This window comes from Epinephelus moara, chromosome 24, assembly GCF_006386435.1.
Source record: "Epinephelus moara isolate mb chromosome 24, YSFRI_EMoa_1.0, whole genome shotgun sequence".
Classification (NCBI taxonomy): Eukaryota; Metazoa; Chordata; class Actinopteri; order Perciformes; family Serranidae; genus Epinephelus; species Epinephelus moara.
In genome coordinates this window covers 32947035-32965692 of record NC_065529.1, presented here as the reverse complement: position 1 = coordinate 32965692, position 18658 = coordinate 32947035, and the positions used below count along the sequence as shown (strand labels likewise).

Genomic DNA, 18658 nt, shown 5'->3' with positions numbered 1-18658 from the left:
GTGGTCCATTCGCAAACTTTATAACTAAAAAAACTTTTCACTACTCTCTATCGACGAACTACTAACACTCTCTGCTGTTTCCTCCTCCTTCTTCCTTCCTTCCGCTGTCTTCGTTGGTTTATTTATACACACGAAACGCGTTCTCTGGCTGGCTGGATTGTCCGCTCGGTCTGCACTACATACATGGCATGGTTGCTTGTCTATACTGGCCATGAGAAGACCTTTTTTCAGGCATGATTCAAGAGTAAGAGAAGGAACAAAATTTGCTGCTCTCGTTCTGAGCAAAAATCTATTATAAAGTTGCTCAAGTTCACACTTTCGAATCAGTCCACTCCAGCGAGTGGACTGATTCGTTTAGCTTTGTGACTTGAAAAAGCAGTTTCTTGGTTGAAATGAAAAATGACCAATGAGCACTGCAGGGGGCTCAATCAGCCAATTAGCGCCACAGGCAGGACTAATGCCATTATCAAGCTGTTAACAAGTGTTGTCAAGTGGTGCACCAGAACCAATAAGAAGCGATAAGGACAATGGTAAACTCTATAGACTGGATAGACACTGCTATTGAGGCTGTTCTAAATTGGTCCTGTCTTCTCAGTACTGTCTGACATGGTACTGTGTTTTTACACTCCACTCTTAAATCTCCAGCAAAACAGACATGTTGGCATGGCAACTCATGAGTGTGGACTTAAAATGACATTAGATTCAGGCGGATATTTTGGTCTCTAGTGACTGGTTTGAAAAAAATCAAATCCTCATCCCCCAGTGAAATCAGTTAGAGCAGACAAAGTGTCAGACTGAAGATGGAAACAGAGTCTGATATCAGGCAAATTATAAAGTTCAGCTGGAGTTGATACGAGGCCTGATATGAACGGGTGTCTTCCAAAGCTACTTTTTTGTTTTTGTTTTTGGTACATATTTGCATAATTGTGTTTTCATCTTGGTATGATCAGTTCAAAAGTGGACCCAAATGTAGTGCAGCCAGCAGGCAGTGGGGTTAAACGAAAAGCGAGCTTTGATGAAGCTGATAAAATACATCCAAGACAGTAACAAAACTGAGAGGCAGGCAGACATGACTCGAGGTAAAAAAGAAAGACTAAACTGAGAACAAAACAGGATGGCACGATAAACAATGGGAAGCAATCAGCACAGGCAGGAAAAATGAACCTGAGCTGAACACAGACAAACTGACAAAGGGCAAAGGGAAAGACACAGGTTTATATACACAGTAAACTAATCACAAGAACATAGATACAGCTGGAATAGGTGAGCACGGATGAAATGAGGGAAACTCAGAGATTGGCTGATAACAAGGGTGAGGTAGGGAACACTAGGGTGGAGTGTCGGTGTATATTCTCAGTCATCCAGGTCATGGTAATCATAAGTGCTATATCATAGGAAACTGGACTTGCTTGAGTTTCCTGAAGACGTTTCACCTCTCCAAGAGTCTGGGTTCACACCCACATCCAGTTAAAAGCCTGCGACTCCACACCAGTCCATCAGAACTGAAGAAGCCTCTTGGATGAGAGGTGAAACGTCTTCAAGAAACTCAAGCAAATCCTACAATATAGCACTCATGACTAGGGTGGAGCAAACAAGGCTAATACAAGCCAGGTGTGCAGGGAAAACTCTGGAAACAGGGAAGGACTAATGAGACAGATAGAAGGCAGGTGTGTCAGAAAACAAGCGATGTGACACGTGAGGGGATTGACTTTCAGAATAAGGGGCTGTCCACACCAACCCGGGTATTTATAAAACCGTGACTCTTTGCTCACGGTTTGGCCTTTCATCCACACGTAACCGCAGTTTTGGGCCCCTGTAACCGGAGTTATTTGTAACCGGAGTCCAGGGTGAAATTTATTGGAAAAGTCCGGCGTCAGCAGTCATGTGTGGACAGGATAACCGCAGTTATTTTGTCTCGTCTCCATTGTATGACGTCATAGTGTGCGACGTAAACAGAAAACATCTGTGTTATTACCCGATCCAGTGTGTGCGAGAGACGATTTGAGGATGGACCTAAACAAAATACTGCTGCTATTTAGCAGCATATCAGCACTTTGTGGCTGTATCATACAACTAACGCTACTCAACCACATCCAGCAACAGAGGCGCAAGAGTGTGCTATTACGGAGACTGCTCCTGCTGCCTAATAGTACGCTTGTTGTTGTTTTTCCGGTAATGACGTTTTACTGTCTTCTGATTGGCTACAATGGCCTTACAGTTAGGAGTTACATTGCCACCTACTGCTTTGGAATGTGTATTACATTGCTTGATAGTGGAATCTGTGGTGTCATGTGGACTGAGGTATTTTTATTACACCGCTCGTATGGACGCAGATTTTTTAAAAACTGGAGGCCAAAAAAGTTTTTAAAAACTGGAGGCCAAAAAAGTTCAGTTTTAAAAATACCTGTGCTCGTGTGGACTAGGCCTAAAACAGAAAATAAACTACAACAAAAGCAAGGATCATGACACATCCACCTGTTTTTATAAGCATTTTCAACTGGTGCATAAAAAATAGGGCTGAAATGCCAGAAAATGGAAAGAAAAAAAAAGAATCACAATACTGAATATATACATATTTTATATATCATATAAAGTCCTTGTTATGCTTGTCTGAAGTGGAAAAGATGGTTTATCATTAAAAGCAAAGTGCAGGGGCGTTGGTGGCTTAGTGGTTAGAGCACGCGCCCCATGTACAAGGCTGTTGCTGCAGCAGCCCGGGTTCGACTCCAGCCCGTGGCCCTTTGCTGCATGTCTCTCTCTCTCTCCCCCTTTCATGCTTGCCTGTCCTATCAATTAAAGGCTAAAATCCCCCAAAAAATATCTTAAAAAAAAAAAAAAAAAGCAAAGTGCAAATGCCAACTACTGCTTACATCAGTGAACCTTTCCTAATATTTGCATCACAGTAGTGATTAGAAACAAGCTTACATTTGCATTTCCTGTTGTTGATTTTATGAAATTTGGTTAAATTTTATGCTACATTTGTATGAAACAATGCCTTGTGTTTTCTGGGTATGCTCTGATGGAATAGTAACTGTAAAAATAATGTGTACAGTGAGCAAGAACTGTTTCAATTTACATATTGATTGACATGTACATGTTCATGCACAATTTTCGGTTTAGTTTTTTGAAAGTGTTTTTTTCCCTATCAACTGTACTTATCCTGTGGCACATGCAGCTACAAGGTGTTTTTAAAAGCCCCCCCCTAATTTTTTTTAACAATATTATGCAGCACTGTTGTTCCCTGGGTTGGAAACTTTTGCTGGAGGCTTGTACAGGACATCCTATTGAGACGTTGGGCCATACACTTGATTTGACAGGACTTGCATGACCACATGCCACACAGGTAGTCTGTATCAGTTTGGTTTGACTAATTCACAAATAGCACGAAGGGCAACCTCCTTGTTGTCCTACAGCTGTGAACACCTGCGCCCTACTTCACTTTAAAATCTGACTGATGTGAGTAATGACAGAAACAACACAACTGTTTCTAAATAACTTTCTGTATCTCATCTTCTCCAGACCTCTGTCATGTCATGAGAGCCATGAGGGAATCAGTTTGGCATCATACGCTGTTGTATGAGATGGAACGAATTACAAGATGAGGTCTTACGTTTAGCTTTTGTACAGTTTATAAGCTTTGCGGTCTCTAACTGAAGTATACCGTCATTTAACTAAATGCAAGCGTTGCCATACATTGACAGCAGGTGGAGTTTTTACTGTGGGTATATGTTCATTTCAATCAACCTGATAATTAGACTTAATTACAAGTTTAAAGAACAGCTGAGAGATGTAGGTGATTATTCTGTCTGGAAATAGACCAATATAGAAAGCAGAAAAACTTGCATATAATGAGACTTTTCACTGTTGTTTCATGTGTACCCACAATGTGATCTCACACATATAACTGGAAAACTGATTTTACCTTTCATCGTGGGCGTTCCCTTTTGCCCTTTCCGTCGTTGTCGAGGGGAGTTCAACAAGGCTGCCTGTAAAACATCAATGTTTCATGTGAGCTGGGCAGAGAGCACCGAGATGGAGGAGATTGTTTAAATACAGATGGAGATACTAAAAAAAAAAAAAAACAGACTTCACATAATTCTATTTCTGTAACCTTATTCTAATAAAAAATGACCCTCATATAGCATAAATTAGATTACCTTGTACAACTGGTTTGGGAGACGATCTTCATCTATTTCTGCAAGAAAGAAAATATCCAGTTAAGTGCTGCACAATCAAACCACTTAAAAGCAAATACAAAGAACAGACTAACATGTAGTCTGGCATACTAAGATCGTTGGTCCAACATATTGTGCAGCCTGTTCATAACAGAACTGTTGACCTCTTCAGTACATCAGTGTGCTGCAGCTGGAGTGCTGCTGTGTCTCCAGACAGTGCAGAGCAGAGTGGATATAAGGTGACCTCTGGCCAGATGGTTATCTGACACATCACAAGTCAATGCAGTAAGTGTTCGCTCATTTTTTTTATCAAGCATGGTGGGTGGATTTTTTTTTCTTTTTTCTTTAAATTCTCCACTCTCATCATGAATAAACACAGACTCTCTTGGTGATTGTTTTTGTTAACAAAGGGGATGCTAATCCGCTCTCATCTTCTTCCTAATAGAGTCCCACATGCAGCCAACTGCTGATGGTAGATAAACAGTAAGACACTGGTTATCCAAAACCCCATAAGGGAGGTAAATGTGAAGCATTCTCAAGTGTAGTCTGGAGCTGAGTTACACTCATGGGTGAATTTACAAAAGGATTGTGCGGCTGCGAAACCTGCACAAAAAAGACAGAAAGAAACAGTTTGATTCTCAAAGCACCTGCAAAGGGCGAAATGCACCCATAACTGTGCTGCAAAGCAAATAGCATCTTGGTGCTCCTGTGCTATTTGCACCTATTTAAATAAGGTAATATGCATATATTTGATGCAGTATTGTCCCTTTTCTATGCAAATGAGCCTCACTGCAAAAACAGTCCAATTCACAAAGATCAGCACTAACAGCCAAACGCAGTTACAGTGAAATTATTAGCATCTTCACAGAGCTGGTGGTAACTGAAGTGCATTTATAGTAGGTGCCATGGTGCTCTCTGTCACGTTTAAATTCATTGCCTGAAGTTTTGAGGAATGCTTCTGCACCTTGTCACTCACACCATGAAAATTTCAGCTGTCTTTTTTCTCTTCCATTTTTTTTGTCTGCTGTGCTCTTGGCGCAAAGGCATAATTCATACAATGCCACATGGATATTGCAATGCAACACAAAAAGGGGACATAGCACTCTGCTGCAAAACTTTCTGTTGGTATTTGCGCTGTAATATCATTACCGAAATATCTTTTGTGAATTGAAACTTGAGATGGAGCAGATAGTGGTTAAAAATGATACGCAATTGATAGTGTTATGAGCGGCTGCAATCCGTTCTTTGTGAATTGGTCCCTTAGTTGGTAGTGTGTTAGGTACACATAGCTAATGCTAATGTCGTCTACAGTCTCATACCACAGTCTTGCAGTAAATCCTACCTTCATGTCACGTTATAAGTTGGTGCTACCTTTAAAGTTGAGTTAAAAATTTCACTAATAATGTAATCACTTTTTAAAAACTTATTCAAAGTTGAGTTAGAAATTTAAATGGGTTTTAAAAAAGCGATTACGTTATTAGTTAAATAAGTTGACAAGTGAATAATTTAATAAGTTAAAGTTAAAATGTAAAAATCTGCTGCCACCTACTGGTCAAGTTGGGGTAATTCTTGAGGCAAATGCATTCTTTCGTTGAGCACGTACAGGCAAGACAGACAGTGTTGGATTCATGTTGCTGCTGAATGTATTCCTGATGCGCTTCTGCCTCGGAGTCTGTTTCTATAAGTAATATGTATGAATAATTATCAAACATTTACATTTTTAAATGTCTGCTTTAATTGTCTTGTTTTTTGTAAACATGCTTGGTAGTGAGCAGTTGTAGCAGCTGGTTAACTGTTGTGGTAGATGAGCTGTGTTTTTCATGCAGTGTACTACAGCAGGCTATTTGCCTCATATTTTTAACAGGAATTGTGTATTTACATAGTAATACACTATTGATTTGTGTTTTTATCTCTGTAATGTTTCAGTTTTACAAACAAAAGTCACAAAACATTGTTAACTGGCTGTCCAGCTATGCACAAGGGAGGTGCAACAAGGGCAGCACATACATTTTTAATATTTTTCCCATCCCATTTATATCAATAATGTTAGGCCAAGTAACAGAAACGCCTCTCTGTATGAGGCAGTGCAGTTCAACAGCACCACAAACACCATCACTTGAATCATCTTAAAACCATTTCAATAAAAACTGAACATTATGTGAGGGTTTATTGCGGGACTATTGTATGAGACTGCATTAGTTTTAGCTCGGTGTACTTAAGAAAGTAGAAACTGAGTGTATAAACTGAATCACAACATTAATCTGAAATAACTTCAAAGTAGAAAACAGACATAAAATCCAACAGTGCTGAGCAAATGCTGCCTCAATAATTAATTTCAAACATGTCAAAGTTACAGCTGAAAATGACAACAGAAATAAACAAGTTTGCCGTATTCACATATCTCCAAGTTCCAGTTGTCTACCGGAAGCGACTGTTCGATCATATTTGTTTAGGAGAATACGGAAACCCCAACATGATACTACGCTCATGTGAAGCTCATGTGACTCCTGCTTGGTAATGATTTATCATCTGTACTCAATATGTGAAACACGACTCTGTGGTCACTATATGAGAGGCCTGAAATAGAAACAACAATCACTTGGCTGGAGTACAGTGAAACCATTAACTGTGATCAATAGTGAGTGCGTTGAACCCGCATCCAACTCAACGTATCCAGCTTTGGAACTTTTTTTCTAGGACACCACCTTGTTGCTTGGCAACCTATGCATCCCTAGGCACTAGGAAGGCACTGTGTGTGCTTGTGTGTGCGTGTGTGTGAGCATGTGCATATATTATTCCCACTTAAAAGTATGCGCTACGCTGCTCAAAATGCCACTGATGTGCTCGGTTCTTTATTCATCACTCTCTCTCCTTCTCTCTGCAACAAACACAAACTCAGCGGTGTGTAATAACCTCACACGTTTACCATTACATTTCATTTCAAGAGGGATTCATCTTTACGGCGCCGTGTGTGTTTACAGTGATGCTCGAAACTGAATCTTATTTATAGCTTCTCCCAGGAGTTTGAGAGGGTTCATACAACTGTTATGGATTTTGTTTCAAATCAATCCGAGGAAATGGGCCATGGTCCTTCAAGTTACAGGGTGAAGCTTACAATTTACAGACTGGTATTTGACAGACAGCTGTCAAACTACATGTGTCTGAAATTAAAGTTTCATCTCACCTGTGCAAAATTATCTGACACTGTTATCTGTCAACTGTGTAGGCACCTATGCTTGATAAGCTCTGGTGTCAGCCCACACCTTTTTTCAGTCATTGCTTTAATCTTTTTTTTGACTGATTTACTCATTATTTCATTGCTTTTTCAGCTGTTTGTTACGTTTAGACATAAATAATAAAAATGGTTCCCCTCTGGTGATGTTGGCCATTTTAATTACAGAATTATTGCATCTTAAGTAGCTCTAACAATCCAATGTGTGCAGAGAGTCAAAGTAGATACTGTAATTAAAGAAGATGAAGGTGTCTTGACCCTGATGAGATGAACTTGGAGTAGCGGTGCTGTAAAATTCTGCACTTTCAGAGAAAATAATTAGACATTTGTGCACCAGATGGGATGAAATAGGAGCTCAGGTGTCTTCTCAGGTTTTCATTTTATGTTTAAATTGGCTCAAAGGATCAATATACTGCAGCTGAGGACTTAAAATCTTAGATGAGTGAGCAGCTGAATTAAAAAAAAAATCATTGTTATTGTAATTGTTAGTAGTAGTAGTATTAGTGGTAGTAGTAGTGGCAGGAGTAGACATGTTTCAGATATCATTTTGGGTCAACAAAGATAAAATATGGCTTTCACTCGGCTGATATTAAAATTGTTTTCTCTGTGTGCCGAGCCCATCTGTGCTGCAAAATGAAAGAAAAGGCCAATAAAAAAGGCCGTTTCGACTGTGATGAGTCTATCACTGCAACTCCCAGCTGACTGGCTGTCTGACACAAAGCCAGACGAGAACACAGACAATCTTCTGACTCCACTTCATTCAGCCAAGCCGCTTTAATTTCGCTGCCAACTGTAGCTGGTGTCAATTTATATTTTCTGTACTGCATTTGTGGAGGAAAAATTTGAAAATCGAGAAAATGGTCTCATCGCGTGTTGATGGAAAAAGAAATATGAGTCCACACGCAGTCATTCATTCATTTCAAAGGTTGTTTTTTTTTTGTTTTTTTTTTAACTTTTTGCTGTTGTTTACTGTTGCTATGCACATGGCAACAAGAGTGGGGGAGGAAGATGTCTTTCTCCCTTTATGCACAAATAATAACATGAGCCTCCTTTCTTTTAATTTCAAAGAAATCATTGTTCTTCCTCCTCAACTCCCACTTCATTTAAACACACCAACCAGGAACTGTTTTCAAACACAGATATCATCTCCTCAACAAAATAATTAAAGGTGCTAATTATGTTACTGCCTGTTATTTTAACTACAGAATGTATTTTCCTTAAAAAGTGTGTGTGAGGGCTGACAAGCTGCAGCTGTTGTTTGAAGAGCGCATGTTGACATGAGAAAAGCTGCATTTACTGGAGAAACAACAGACAATTTAAGATTATAGCTCATAAACACGACAGAATGTCTCAAACTTATATGTCCTCAGGCACTGCAGGGACTTTAATTTTCGATGCTCGATCAACAACGCGCACGCAGTACCAAGTGAGATGATGCTCGAGACAGAAATTAATGTTGTTTTTTTAAATAAATAAAGAAAGAAAGAAAGAAAACAATATACAGAGTGTTTAAATTTGATTGATTTTGTGGGCCAGAGAAAGCAGGAAGTTGCGTAAAATCAATGAACTTCATTTCCAAGAGCACTGTTGTCAGGATCATCTTTGTCAGCTAAAATTAAAGTTGCCTGACGCAGCACATGTTCAGTTTTCTTTAAAAAAAACTAAAGCTTGTAGCTCCGAGAATTTGGATAACCTGTGAGTTGAATAAATGGAAAGGTGAAGGAGGATTAGGCCAGCAGTTTGCATGGTAGTGAAGAGTTTGTTGTACACAATGTGTATTTGTGGAGAGGCTCCACCCCTCAGTCACAATGACAGCAAAAGGAGGAGTGACACTTTTTCATCATTGTAACTTCTGAATCCATTTTAAAATAAAAGGCAGTGTAAAAGCTATTTCCTCGGCTATTTTTGTTGTTTTTTTGTCAATGTGTGCTTGCAGTGTACAGTAGGTGTATTCATTAAGGTCGTAATACAAAGATGAATCACTCCATCTCGCCTTTTCTTGCTTAAAGGGATAGTGCACCCAAAAATGAAAATTCAGCCATTATCTACTCATCCATATGCCGAGGGAGGCTCAGGTGAAGTTTTAGAGTCCTCACAACACTTTCCGGAGATCCTAGGGGAGAGTGGGTAGCAGCACAACTCCACCTAATGGAGGCTTACGGCGCCCCAGATTCAAACGTCCAAAAACTCATAATTGAAACGACAAAATATCTCCATACTGCTCGTCCGTAGTGATCCAAGTGTCCTGAAGCCCGGGACGGTCTCGCACAAGCTTGCACACATGAGCGTGGTGCACAGAGAGGCAGTTAGAGCTACAGGCTACAATGAGGCTAAAAACAGAGTTCACATAACGTTTTTCCAAACAACTTTTTATGTCGGGGCTTCAGGACACTTGGATCACTATGGACGAGCAGTATGGAGATATTTTGTGGTTTCAATTATGTGTTTTTGGACGTTTTAATCTGGGGCGCCGTCAGCCTGCAGTAGGTGGAGTTGTGCTGCTACCCCCTCTCCCCTTGGATCCAGGTGGAGTTGTGCTGCTACCCCCTCTCCCCTTGGATCCCCGGAAGTGATGTGAGGACTCTAAAACTTCACCTGAGCCTCCCTCGGCATATGGGTGAGTAGATAATGACTGAATTTTCATTTTTGAGTGCACTATCCCTTTAAACCTTGTTTCCACAGTTTTGTTTTGTGTCTGTATTTTCCCAAAGGAAATGCAACTCTCTAACTAATCCATAACAACACTACCACACAAATGGTTGCTTTTGAGTGTTCTTTGACATCCAGTCCTGCGGTGTATATGCACGAAGCAGTACAGAGACAAAAACATGACCAATAATTAATGGCAACACAGGTGTGCAGCCAGTTTTGTGACTAATTTTGTGAAGAAGCATGATCTTCTAAGCATGCACTCTATGGGCTCTAGTTTCGCAGACCGGGCGCGGTGGAGGCGCAGCGCACCTGTACTTCGCCAACTGGGTGTGGCCAGGCGGATTTTGCAAGTTTGGCACACCGTGTGCCTGGCGCAACTACTCCTCTTTCCCACCTGCGCAAGTCGGAAAGAGGGAGGAGAGAAGGCGTGGAGTGGGTTTTACACACATCACACCAATCAAATGAGCCCCTCTCCTCGCCCTTAAATGCGCCGCGCGAAGGCGTAATGAGAGTTTACTCAATTCGCCATGGCAGAAGAGAGCAGCAGCGTCAGACGGCCAAACTTCTCCCAGGAGGAAACTGATGTTTTGGTCCGGGAGGTCCAAGCTCGCAGTGTCCGAATATACGGAACTGCGAGCAGACCTCCACGGGCTGATGATGCAAAGGTAGCCTGGGAGGAGGTCACCACAATTGTAAATCAATGTTGCGTTTCTCTCGTGCGCGCGCGCTCTCTCTTTCTCTCTCGCAGTCTCACTCTGTTTCTTTTCTTTTGACTTTTCTAAGATGACAGATGCTGAATATATACTCCCTATCTGATGCTGTGGCTGTTTGTGGTTGGCTGAGAGGGATGTGAACTCATTAGTTTGCAGCTGTGTTAATCAAATCAGGTTGGGTTTCCATTACGCGTGCCAAACGTGCCAAACGGTGCCAATCCCCTTTGATCTGACATCAGATGTGACGGGACAGTCGATATAGAGATACATTTATCTGCTGATTGCAGATAGTTGCATTGAATAGTGGTTTTGTGGCTATTTCTTGCATTATTAATGTGCCTGACATTCTGGAAACCTGCCTGTGAGGTTTTGGTGACGTGTGCGCACTGTCCGCCGGTCAGCTAAACTTCCGCTACACCGGCTGTGCTCCCCCTGCGCTGACAGTAGACGTGGTTTCAGTTGGCGAGCTTTTAGCGCACCTTCGGTGAAGCCTTTTGGCACGAAACTGTCACTGCGCCAAGCTGGATCTGTCGACACCTCCCCCTGCTGCGCCGCCACACGCATCTCAGCGCACCTCGGTCTGCCAAACTACCAAACTGAGCGTGCCTCGGGTTGTGCTGCTCAAACTAGCTCTGCGCAGGGTTCGCCACCCTGCGCCACCCTGCGCTGCGCCGGGAAACTAGAGCCCTATATGTTACGAGGCTAGCAAGCTACCACTGTTAGCTAGCTAAGCATGCCAGGGAATTTTAAATGCAGATAAAATGTATAAAAAGAAATGTATTAATGCTTTCCAACCAAGTGTGTTAGTGCACATACACATTTAAACACAGGAAAACCTGCCAAAAATAGGCTATAGCAAGAATTTTCTTATTGCCAGTAGACTAGAGCCATGTACACGGCTCTGCAGCAGACAAACAGGCATTTCTGTTTTTTGGTTTTTTTTAATGTTTTTAATGGTGTGTCGTGTTCACCATCGAGGAGGCCAGAAAACAGGTTAGTAAATAGTATAAAGCAGCATGGAAGCCTGTGAAAACTGTGAAAAATCCAATGGTTACGTCTTTCAGTATATCTCTTACTTATTCAGTCTGTCTTTCAAACTCGATGCAAACTAATTTCGATCAATTTTTGAGCGCGACTTGGGGGGAGACGGAGCAGTATCTTGTGGTGGTGCATCAATGCATCTCGCCGGTAAAGGGGCTAAACTTAACACGTTCACCTGGGTGTTGTATTTCCATCATTGCTAATCAGAGCTGGAGCCGATAAATACCCATGAGTACTGCAGAGTCATTTGACTTGGGTGTGAATGGCGACTGTAACCTTTCCAAATACGTACAAAGGCCAAAGGGGGAAAGGGGCTTTACATTCATCAATCCATTAGCTTATTTGTTTTTATGCTTACTTCCTGTGGCACAGTGAATACAATCTGTCAGAAATCTGCTGCTGAAGTTCTCTTTTTTTTTTACCATACACGAGGCAAATTAGGGACAGAAAAATGAAAGAAAGAATTAAAATTCATCAGAGATCACAGAGGTTTTCATAGGAATCAATGGACTTCCGGTTAACAAGCATTTGTACACAGCGCTACATGGAAACAAGGTATTAGGGTTTCATACATTTGCCAAAGTGTTTTCAAGTGGCAGTGCTCACTCACCACAGACCAGCTGCTGCTTGTAGAGGTGAATTATCCCATTTAAAGGGCACTACATAACGCCATCGTTAAATGTGGCATTTGCAGTTATTTTCTCCCCCTTTTAAAGGACTATAGCGGTGCCCTGCTGCTGCTCCTCAGGAAACACAAATACCAAAATAGACACTATTATAGAAGGCATTCTGCCAAGTTTAATGTACCATAATGAATTTAAATATTCTGTTTTTGTTGAGCTTTATTTAACTCTACTCAAGTTGTCTCTTTGTCTCTCTTGAGGAATCAATAAAGACGTGAATCACCCTCTTCAGGGAAGATTCAAATCAGGCACATTCTTGTAACAACTCCTGCTACCTCGTTATTTAGCTCGCAGCCTGCATATTAGTTGTCTGTACATCTGAGGCTGTTTCTGTGATGTGCTATTGGGGTTCACAGTGCACAGGGCAGAGCAATCTGCAGAGCATTAAATAATGCAGGGCTCTGTCTGATGTGGGGCACACCATTACTGCACCAGCACAGCTCCCCTCCCTCATCATCATATCTATTCCTTCCCATCCCCCTCCTCTTTGGCACACACACGCACAACTGTAAATGTCTTGGTCTCTGGTTGCGTCTCTGTGTCTGACTTGATGTTTGTAGTGTCGATTCTTTCCATGGCACAGCTGTCTTTCTCATAATTTCTCATTTTGAGGACACACTCACAGTGAGATGCCGCTGGGCGTGAGATTATTGCAACTACAAGGAGTGTGAAACAGTCTCAAATTAACACTGAAGCCTCTATATGACCTACATACACCAACAAGACCATCAGTGAGAAGATTGGCTATTTCTGTAGAGTTATTCTAAATGCCTGTCACCGGCACAGATTCCCCGCGTAATTAGATGAAATAATTTACAGCACACAGACCAGAGGAGCATATGTTAACATTTTCCCAGTCAAAGTTTTGCAGTAAGTAGTATGTTAGCCAGTTAAACGGCAGCGGGAGGAGATTTTTCTGTAGACAATGTTATTTTTGATGTTGTGTTTTGTGGTTGTGGTTGATACTGAGGCAGGGGAAAGAAAAGGAGAAAAAGAAAAGAATTGATTGAAAAAACAACAACAACAAAAAGAAACAACTAAAAGTGGTAGTGATAGAGCAGAGATGCAGATATTTGTGGGATTCGAAAGAATTCAAAACCGACCCTGAACTGGCCCTCTTCCTCACTGACAGGTATGTAATATGTATTTTATTTATAAAATACATAATGAGACATGTTTTAACATCAACATATGAGTTTATGTTGGTGGCTTAAACCATCATCATATTAGAATTATTGATCTCACATACCCACAAATACCTACATCTCCATATCACTATGTGTAAACAGCTGTTTAAAAAAGAAAAATAGTTTTAAAATTAAGTTACATCTTTCTTTCACTCGCTTCCATAACAAATGCAGAAGTTCACAAGGCTGTGGCTCTCATGGAAACACTACCACTTTTGTCCACAGGGGTCGCCAAAATCATCAAAAAATTAAAGTTCCTTATAGTTGCTTAGAATACCAATCCATTAAAATTAAACAAATCCCACAGCTCTTCTCTAATATACGTTTTAGCACCCAAACACTGTCACCACCCTGACGAGGACAAACTAATTTGATTGCCTTGTCCAGTGACAAGTTACAAAAAGTGTTTGTCCAAAGGTCCAGTGAGTAAGATTTAATGGCATCTATTGGTGAGGACTGTAGGTTGCAACCAGCTCAAACCTCTCCCAGTCAGAATTCCTTCGGCATTCATTGTTGGGGAGGTTTTTCCCACGAGCCAAATTATCTGCAGAGGTCTCTTCCTCTCTAAAACAAACAAACCAGGTGATTTAAACAGGTAAAAACACTGAAGAGAGCAATTTTGCCAATGCCGCTCGCCCTACAGAGGCTGCTAACTACGATGGCCAACATGAAAACACAAGTAGCCCTATCTAGAGCCACTGTTTGGTTATCCCGTTCTGGGCTACTGTAGAAACATGGTCGACGAGGACTTGCTTCCTATGTAGATATAAATGCCTCATTCTAAGGTAACAAATACACAACGATTCTTATTTCAAGGTAATTATACATTAAAGAAAACATACTTATTTTGTTGCATTTCATTTCTGCCAATATTTCCCCCTAAATCTTTCACACTGGACCGTTGAGGTCTGTTCCATGACATTTTTCCAAAAATATTGCAGGTATTGCTTTTATCCAAAGGCACTTTCACACTCTTCATCTGTTCTGTCATGAAACTGAAATCAAATCTGAATTAAGTTCAAAGACTTTTCTTTTTATGTCATTTTTTTGTATGTTTTTGTTCTTAATTTATAGAGTCAGAGAGCTATACAAGTAAAGAAACAAAAACAAAATCAAAGCAAGTTTAAAACTCATGTAAAATAATTATGACTGAAAAATAACAGGTAACAAGATAATATATTATTCAACACAGAATACACTTCCTCTTTTCCTGTCATCTTTTATACAGTATCTCAGTTTCTTCTAGTTGTTTCCTCACATTTCTCTACTTGATTGCCTCTCGAGTCTCTCCTTGTCTCTGATCTACAAAGCAGGGCGGATTGTTGAGGGTTTTCTCTTCACTTTCATTCAGAGATCAAGGTTGACTCTGAGACACTCCACATGCTCAGTGTCCAATTACTGAATCAAACACATGTAATCACACGGAGACACACACACATACACACACACACACACACACACACACACATTAAGCAAACAGATCACAAGCAAAAGACACCAATTTTCAATCACACCCAATTAGAGAGACTGTTGTTTTCAAGATAAAACACTAATTGCATCGACTCTCAGTGATAAAATGCAGTGACTTAAACAATGTAACAATGGCCGTCTCTGCTGCTCTCCTCAATGACGCATCAGCTCTTCATTTATTCATACAAAACAGAGAATACCACCCTCCGTTCTCTCACCTGGAGAACATTACACTCGCCGCCCTTTATTCCCAGCTGATCATCTTTTAATTTGGGTCACATTACACACTCATACACCGAAGTACAGCAGAGGCAGAGGAGGGAAGCAGGGAGCCGCTGGATGACTCATAGAAGATGATAACTCTCCAGAGGAGCGCTGTTGTGTTTGATCATTGAGATCCCACGAGAGGTTACACACACGGCTGTTTTTGTTGCTCTAATGCAGCAGGAACACTCATTTGGTGCATAATAGACTTGAGATGCTGCATCACAGCAATCAAAATAAGGAAATGAAATGCCAGGTACAGTGTAAGACATGTGGCTTAGGCAGCTTGTTAGTGTGTGTGGGCCTACGTAACTGCATTAATCACACTGTGGGGGAAAAAGCAACTGACAAAGTCACATTGTGGGCACTCACTCCCATAACAAAAGTGGTCCCTCCAAGGTTAGGCATTTATTTTAGTGTTTAGGTTGGCTGAGTTTAGGCATGTAGCAGTCATTGTTAAAAGACAATTCTGGTTTATTACAACTTGGGTCTTATTTTTGTTGTGTTACCAATCATTTTTTATAGATGTGAGCAGAGTGCAGTGGTGAGAATTTCACTTCCTTACTTACAAAGCTGTTCGTTCTATCAGCTCCCCTGCTCCAGGCCGCTCGGCTCAATATTGCTCTGCGCTCAACTCAGATTTCACCCTGCTCCACTCGGATTCCTTTTGAAAGTACTTTGTAAACTCCATTGTTGAGCTTGCAGCAACCAATTTTTTTGACAGAAAAACAGTTCATGTGTGCATTACACAGATGCATTCTGGGTTGGGCATGCTTTGAACTCATGGTGTGAGCAGTACCAAAGCAAAATTGGAGCAGAATGGAGTGGGAGGTGAGGCCAAGCTCCAACTTTTTAAAAAAAAAAATCAGCTCTGCACTTCATCCAAAAAGTGGGGCAGCATGGCTCAATATTTCAGAACAACTGCTCATTTTGTGGTAGAAGCACCAAATCTGGCAGATGTGTTAATAGATATATGGGGAACTAAACTGGATATTGGGCCATCACAAACTCGGACCCTAATGGTTGTGGCAACCATTTTTCAAAATGGCTACTAGCTATTGGTTAAACTTTCCTATCCCATTGGGCCCGCATGCAATAATGGACATAATCTAGATCCTAGTAACCCTGAACTACAGAAAATCACAATTCTATGAACTTTTGCAATGTAACTGGTAATTTCACTATATTATAATTTTATCATATTGTGTTGTAAATCAGTAAAAACTGTTCTCATATCCTTTTTTCAGATGGCGAATACGAGACCAAATGTGGCAAAGAGGATTTTTATATGTAACTGCCCACTTACTTATGTGTTATTATATGTATGCACTTTATTTAGCATGTCTACAGACACCACCACTCAATTTCATGCATTTCTATTGTGAGTATTAAAGGAAACAGATCACTGCACTGCTTGCGCTGCATTCTTAAGTTGGGAGTTAGCACCTAATACCAGTAACACCACTGAAGGCAATTCACTGATCGTTTTCCATGTATTCTTTTAGGTGGGTAAATGTCACATAAGCACTTTTGGACTAGGGGCGTAAAGTCGGAGGGGAGCAATGGCCCCTTCCTTACTTCCTACCCCCTATTTCCCATGTCCTTGCTCAGACCATGGCCATCGTTAAACTCAGCCTTCATTTTGATCTTAACTACTTGGCTGTAAAGTTTTTTGTGTGCATCTTGCATGGTCGTGACACTATTCTGTGGCAATATCTATCCACAGATAGAAATATAAACCCCTGGAAAATATAAAACAGCTTCTGTGGTAGTTCCCGTGCCAGTCACCAGAACCACATTTTGCCATGGTGACACACACACACACACACACACACACACACACTCACGACGTAAAAGCAATACCAGCAAAATTTGTCCTGGCTGGTAATTACCTGTGAATTTTAGGGTGGGCTTCAAAACATTAATTCATTCATTTTCGATAACAGCTTATCCTGTTGGGGGTCACGGGGGGCTGAAGTCTATCCCAGCTGTCCCCCCACCCTTGGTTTGAATCAGGAACCCTCTTGCTGTGAAGCGACAATGCTAACCACTGCACCACTGTGCTGCAGCCTCAAGACAGTGAATACAAATCAATAAAATGGCCTCACAAGTGATATAAATAGCCTGTACATGTGTGTGCGTGTGTTTATGTTTCAGTGTCTTACCAGGTGATGATTGATCACTGGATGCCACTAAAGTTGCAGGTGTGGGTCTGCGTCTTCTGATCTGAAAAAGTAGAGCAGTCTCATTTTTAAGTGATAAAAACATGTTCTATAGCAAATGTTTGCTGCTATGACAGTAAATCACATTATGAAGCTTTTGAAGCGAAAAATCACCTTAAACCCTCCATTTAAACATCTGTTCTTGGAGATCTTTAATTTAGAGTGTTGACTGATAAATCTCAGTCACTTCCAGGCTGTAATTTCACACAGACGTTGACCTCTAGCTGTCTTAACCAATTAAGATGCTAAGCAGTAGGCTGATATTTGCACATTCTCATTACTCAGCCAATCAAGGAGAGCCTAGCCCTGCTCCCTCAGTACCGGTCTTGTGACCAACTCAGCACTGAGTTTCTCTCATGATGCATGGCAGCTCATAACACAAGCAGTGTGATCCATATTTTGGGTTTGGTTGTCTGTGAAGATGTCTGAGCTGGTTGAGAGCTACACTGCATCTCACAGTGCTGTGCAGTAAGATCAGCAGGGCAGCCTGCCACCACCTACTTGCTTCTTGGCTCATGACTAGCAGAGTGTGGCAGCTATGGACCATTCTGGGATAATACATGAAAGTATTGCACATTTCACTGAGCTGTGCAGGAGTTGGACAGTCCAAGCCTACTGCAGAGCTGCTGCTAGAAAGCTCTCTGAAAATTAGAGCTGCAATGCATAACCTCTGTTATTTTTAACTGCTACAGTAACAGGCAGAGGTATCCATTAGTATCCATTCATAAGAGTGTGTTGTGTCTGTGTATTAGAATACTTCTAATCTGAAACTTTTTGCTAAACAGAGCAGGCACGAGCTGTCCTCGTTGTTGCAGCCCAACCCAAAACTCATGTTAAAATAAAGAACAGTACACTTAGACAAAGTCACACAGCAGAGGAGGCGTCCTTTCTCTGGAGCTGTACCCGCTGATCGAGCTCATATTCCCTCGATTTAACACAACCCTCCTCTCCCCTCTATTGTTATTGCAGCAGCACCTGTTCCGACATTTTAGAACGTAATATTCACTTTAATTTCAATC

General features: G+C 41.2%; 1 protein-coding gene across 1 annotated transcript in view; it reads right to left on the bottom strand.

Moving 5' to 3' along the window:
* LOC126386604 (protein phosphatase 1 regulatory subunit 1A-like) overlaps positions 1–18658 on the bottom strand; it is a 46945-nt gene that overhangs the window by 11863 nt on the left and 16424 nt on the right. The window contains exons 2-4 of the mRNA XM_050039031.1: positions 17583–17643; positions 4158–4195; positions 3923–3986 (exon numbers count right to left, since the gene is read on the bottom strand). Of these exons, the coding sequence (XP_049894988.1) occupies positions 3923–3986; positions 4158–4195; positions 17583–17643 (163 nt within the window). The remainder of the gene's footprint in view (positions 1–3922; positions 3987–4157; positions 4196–17582; positions 17644–18658) is intronic.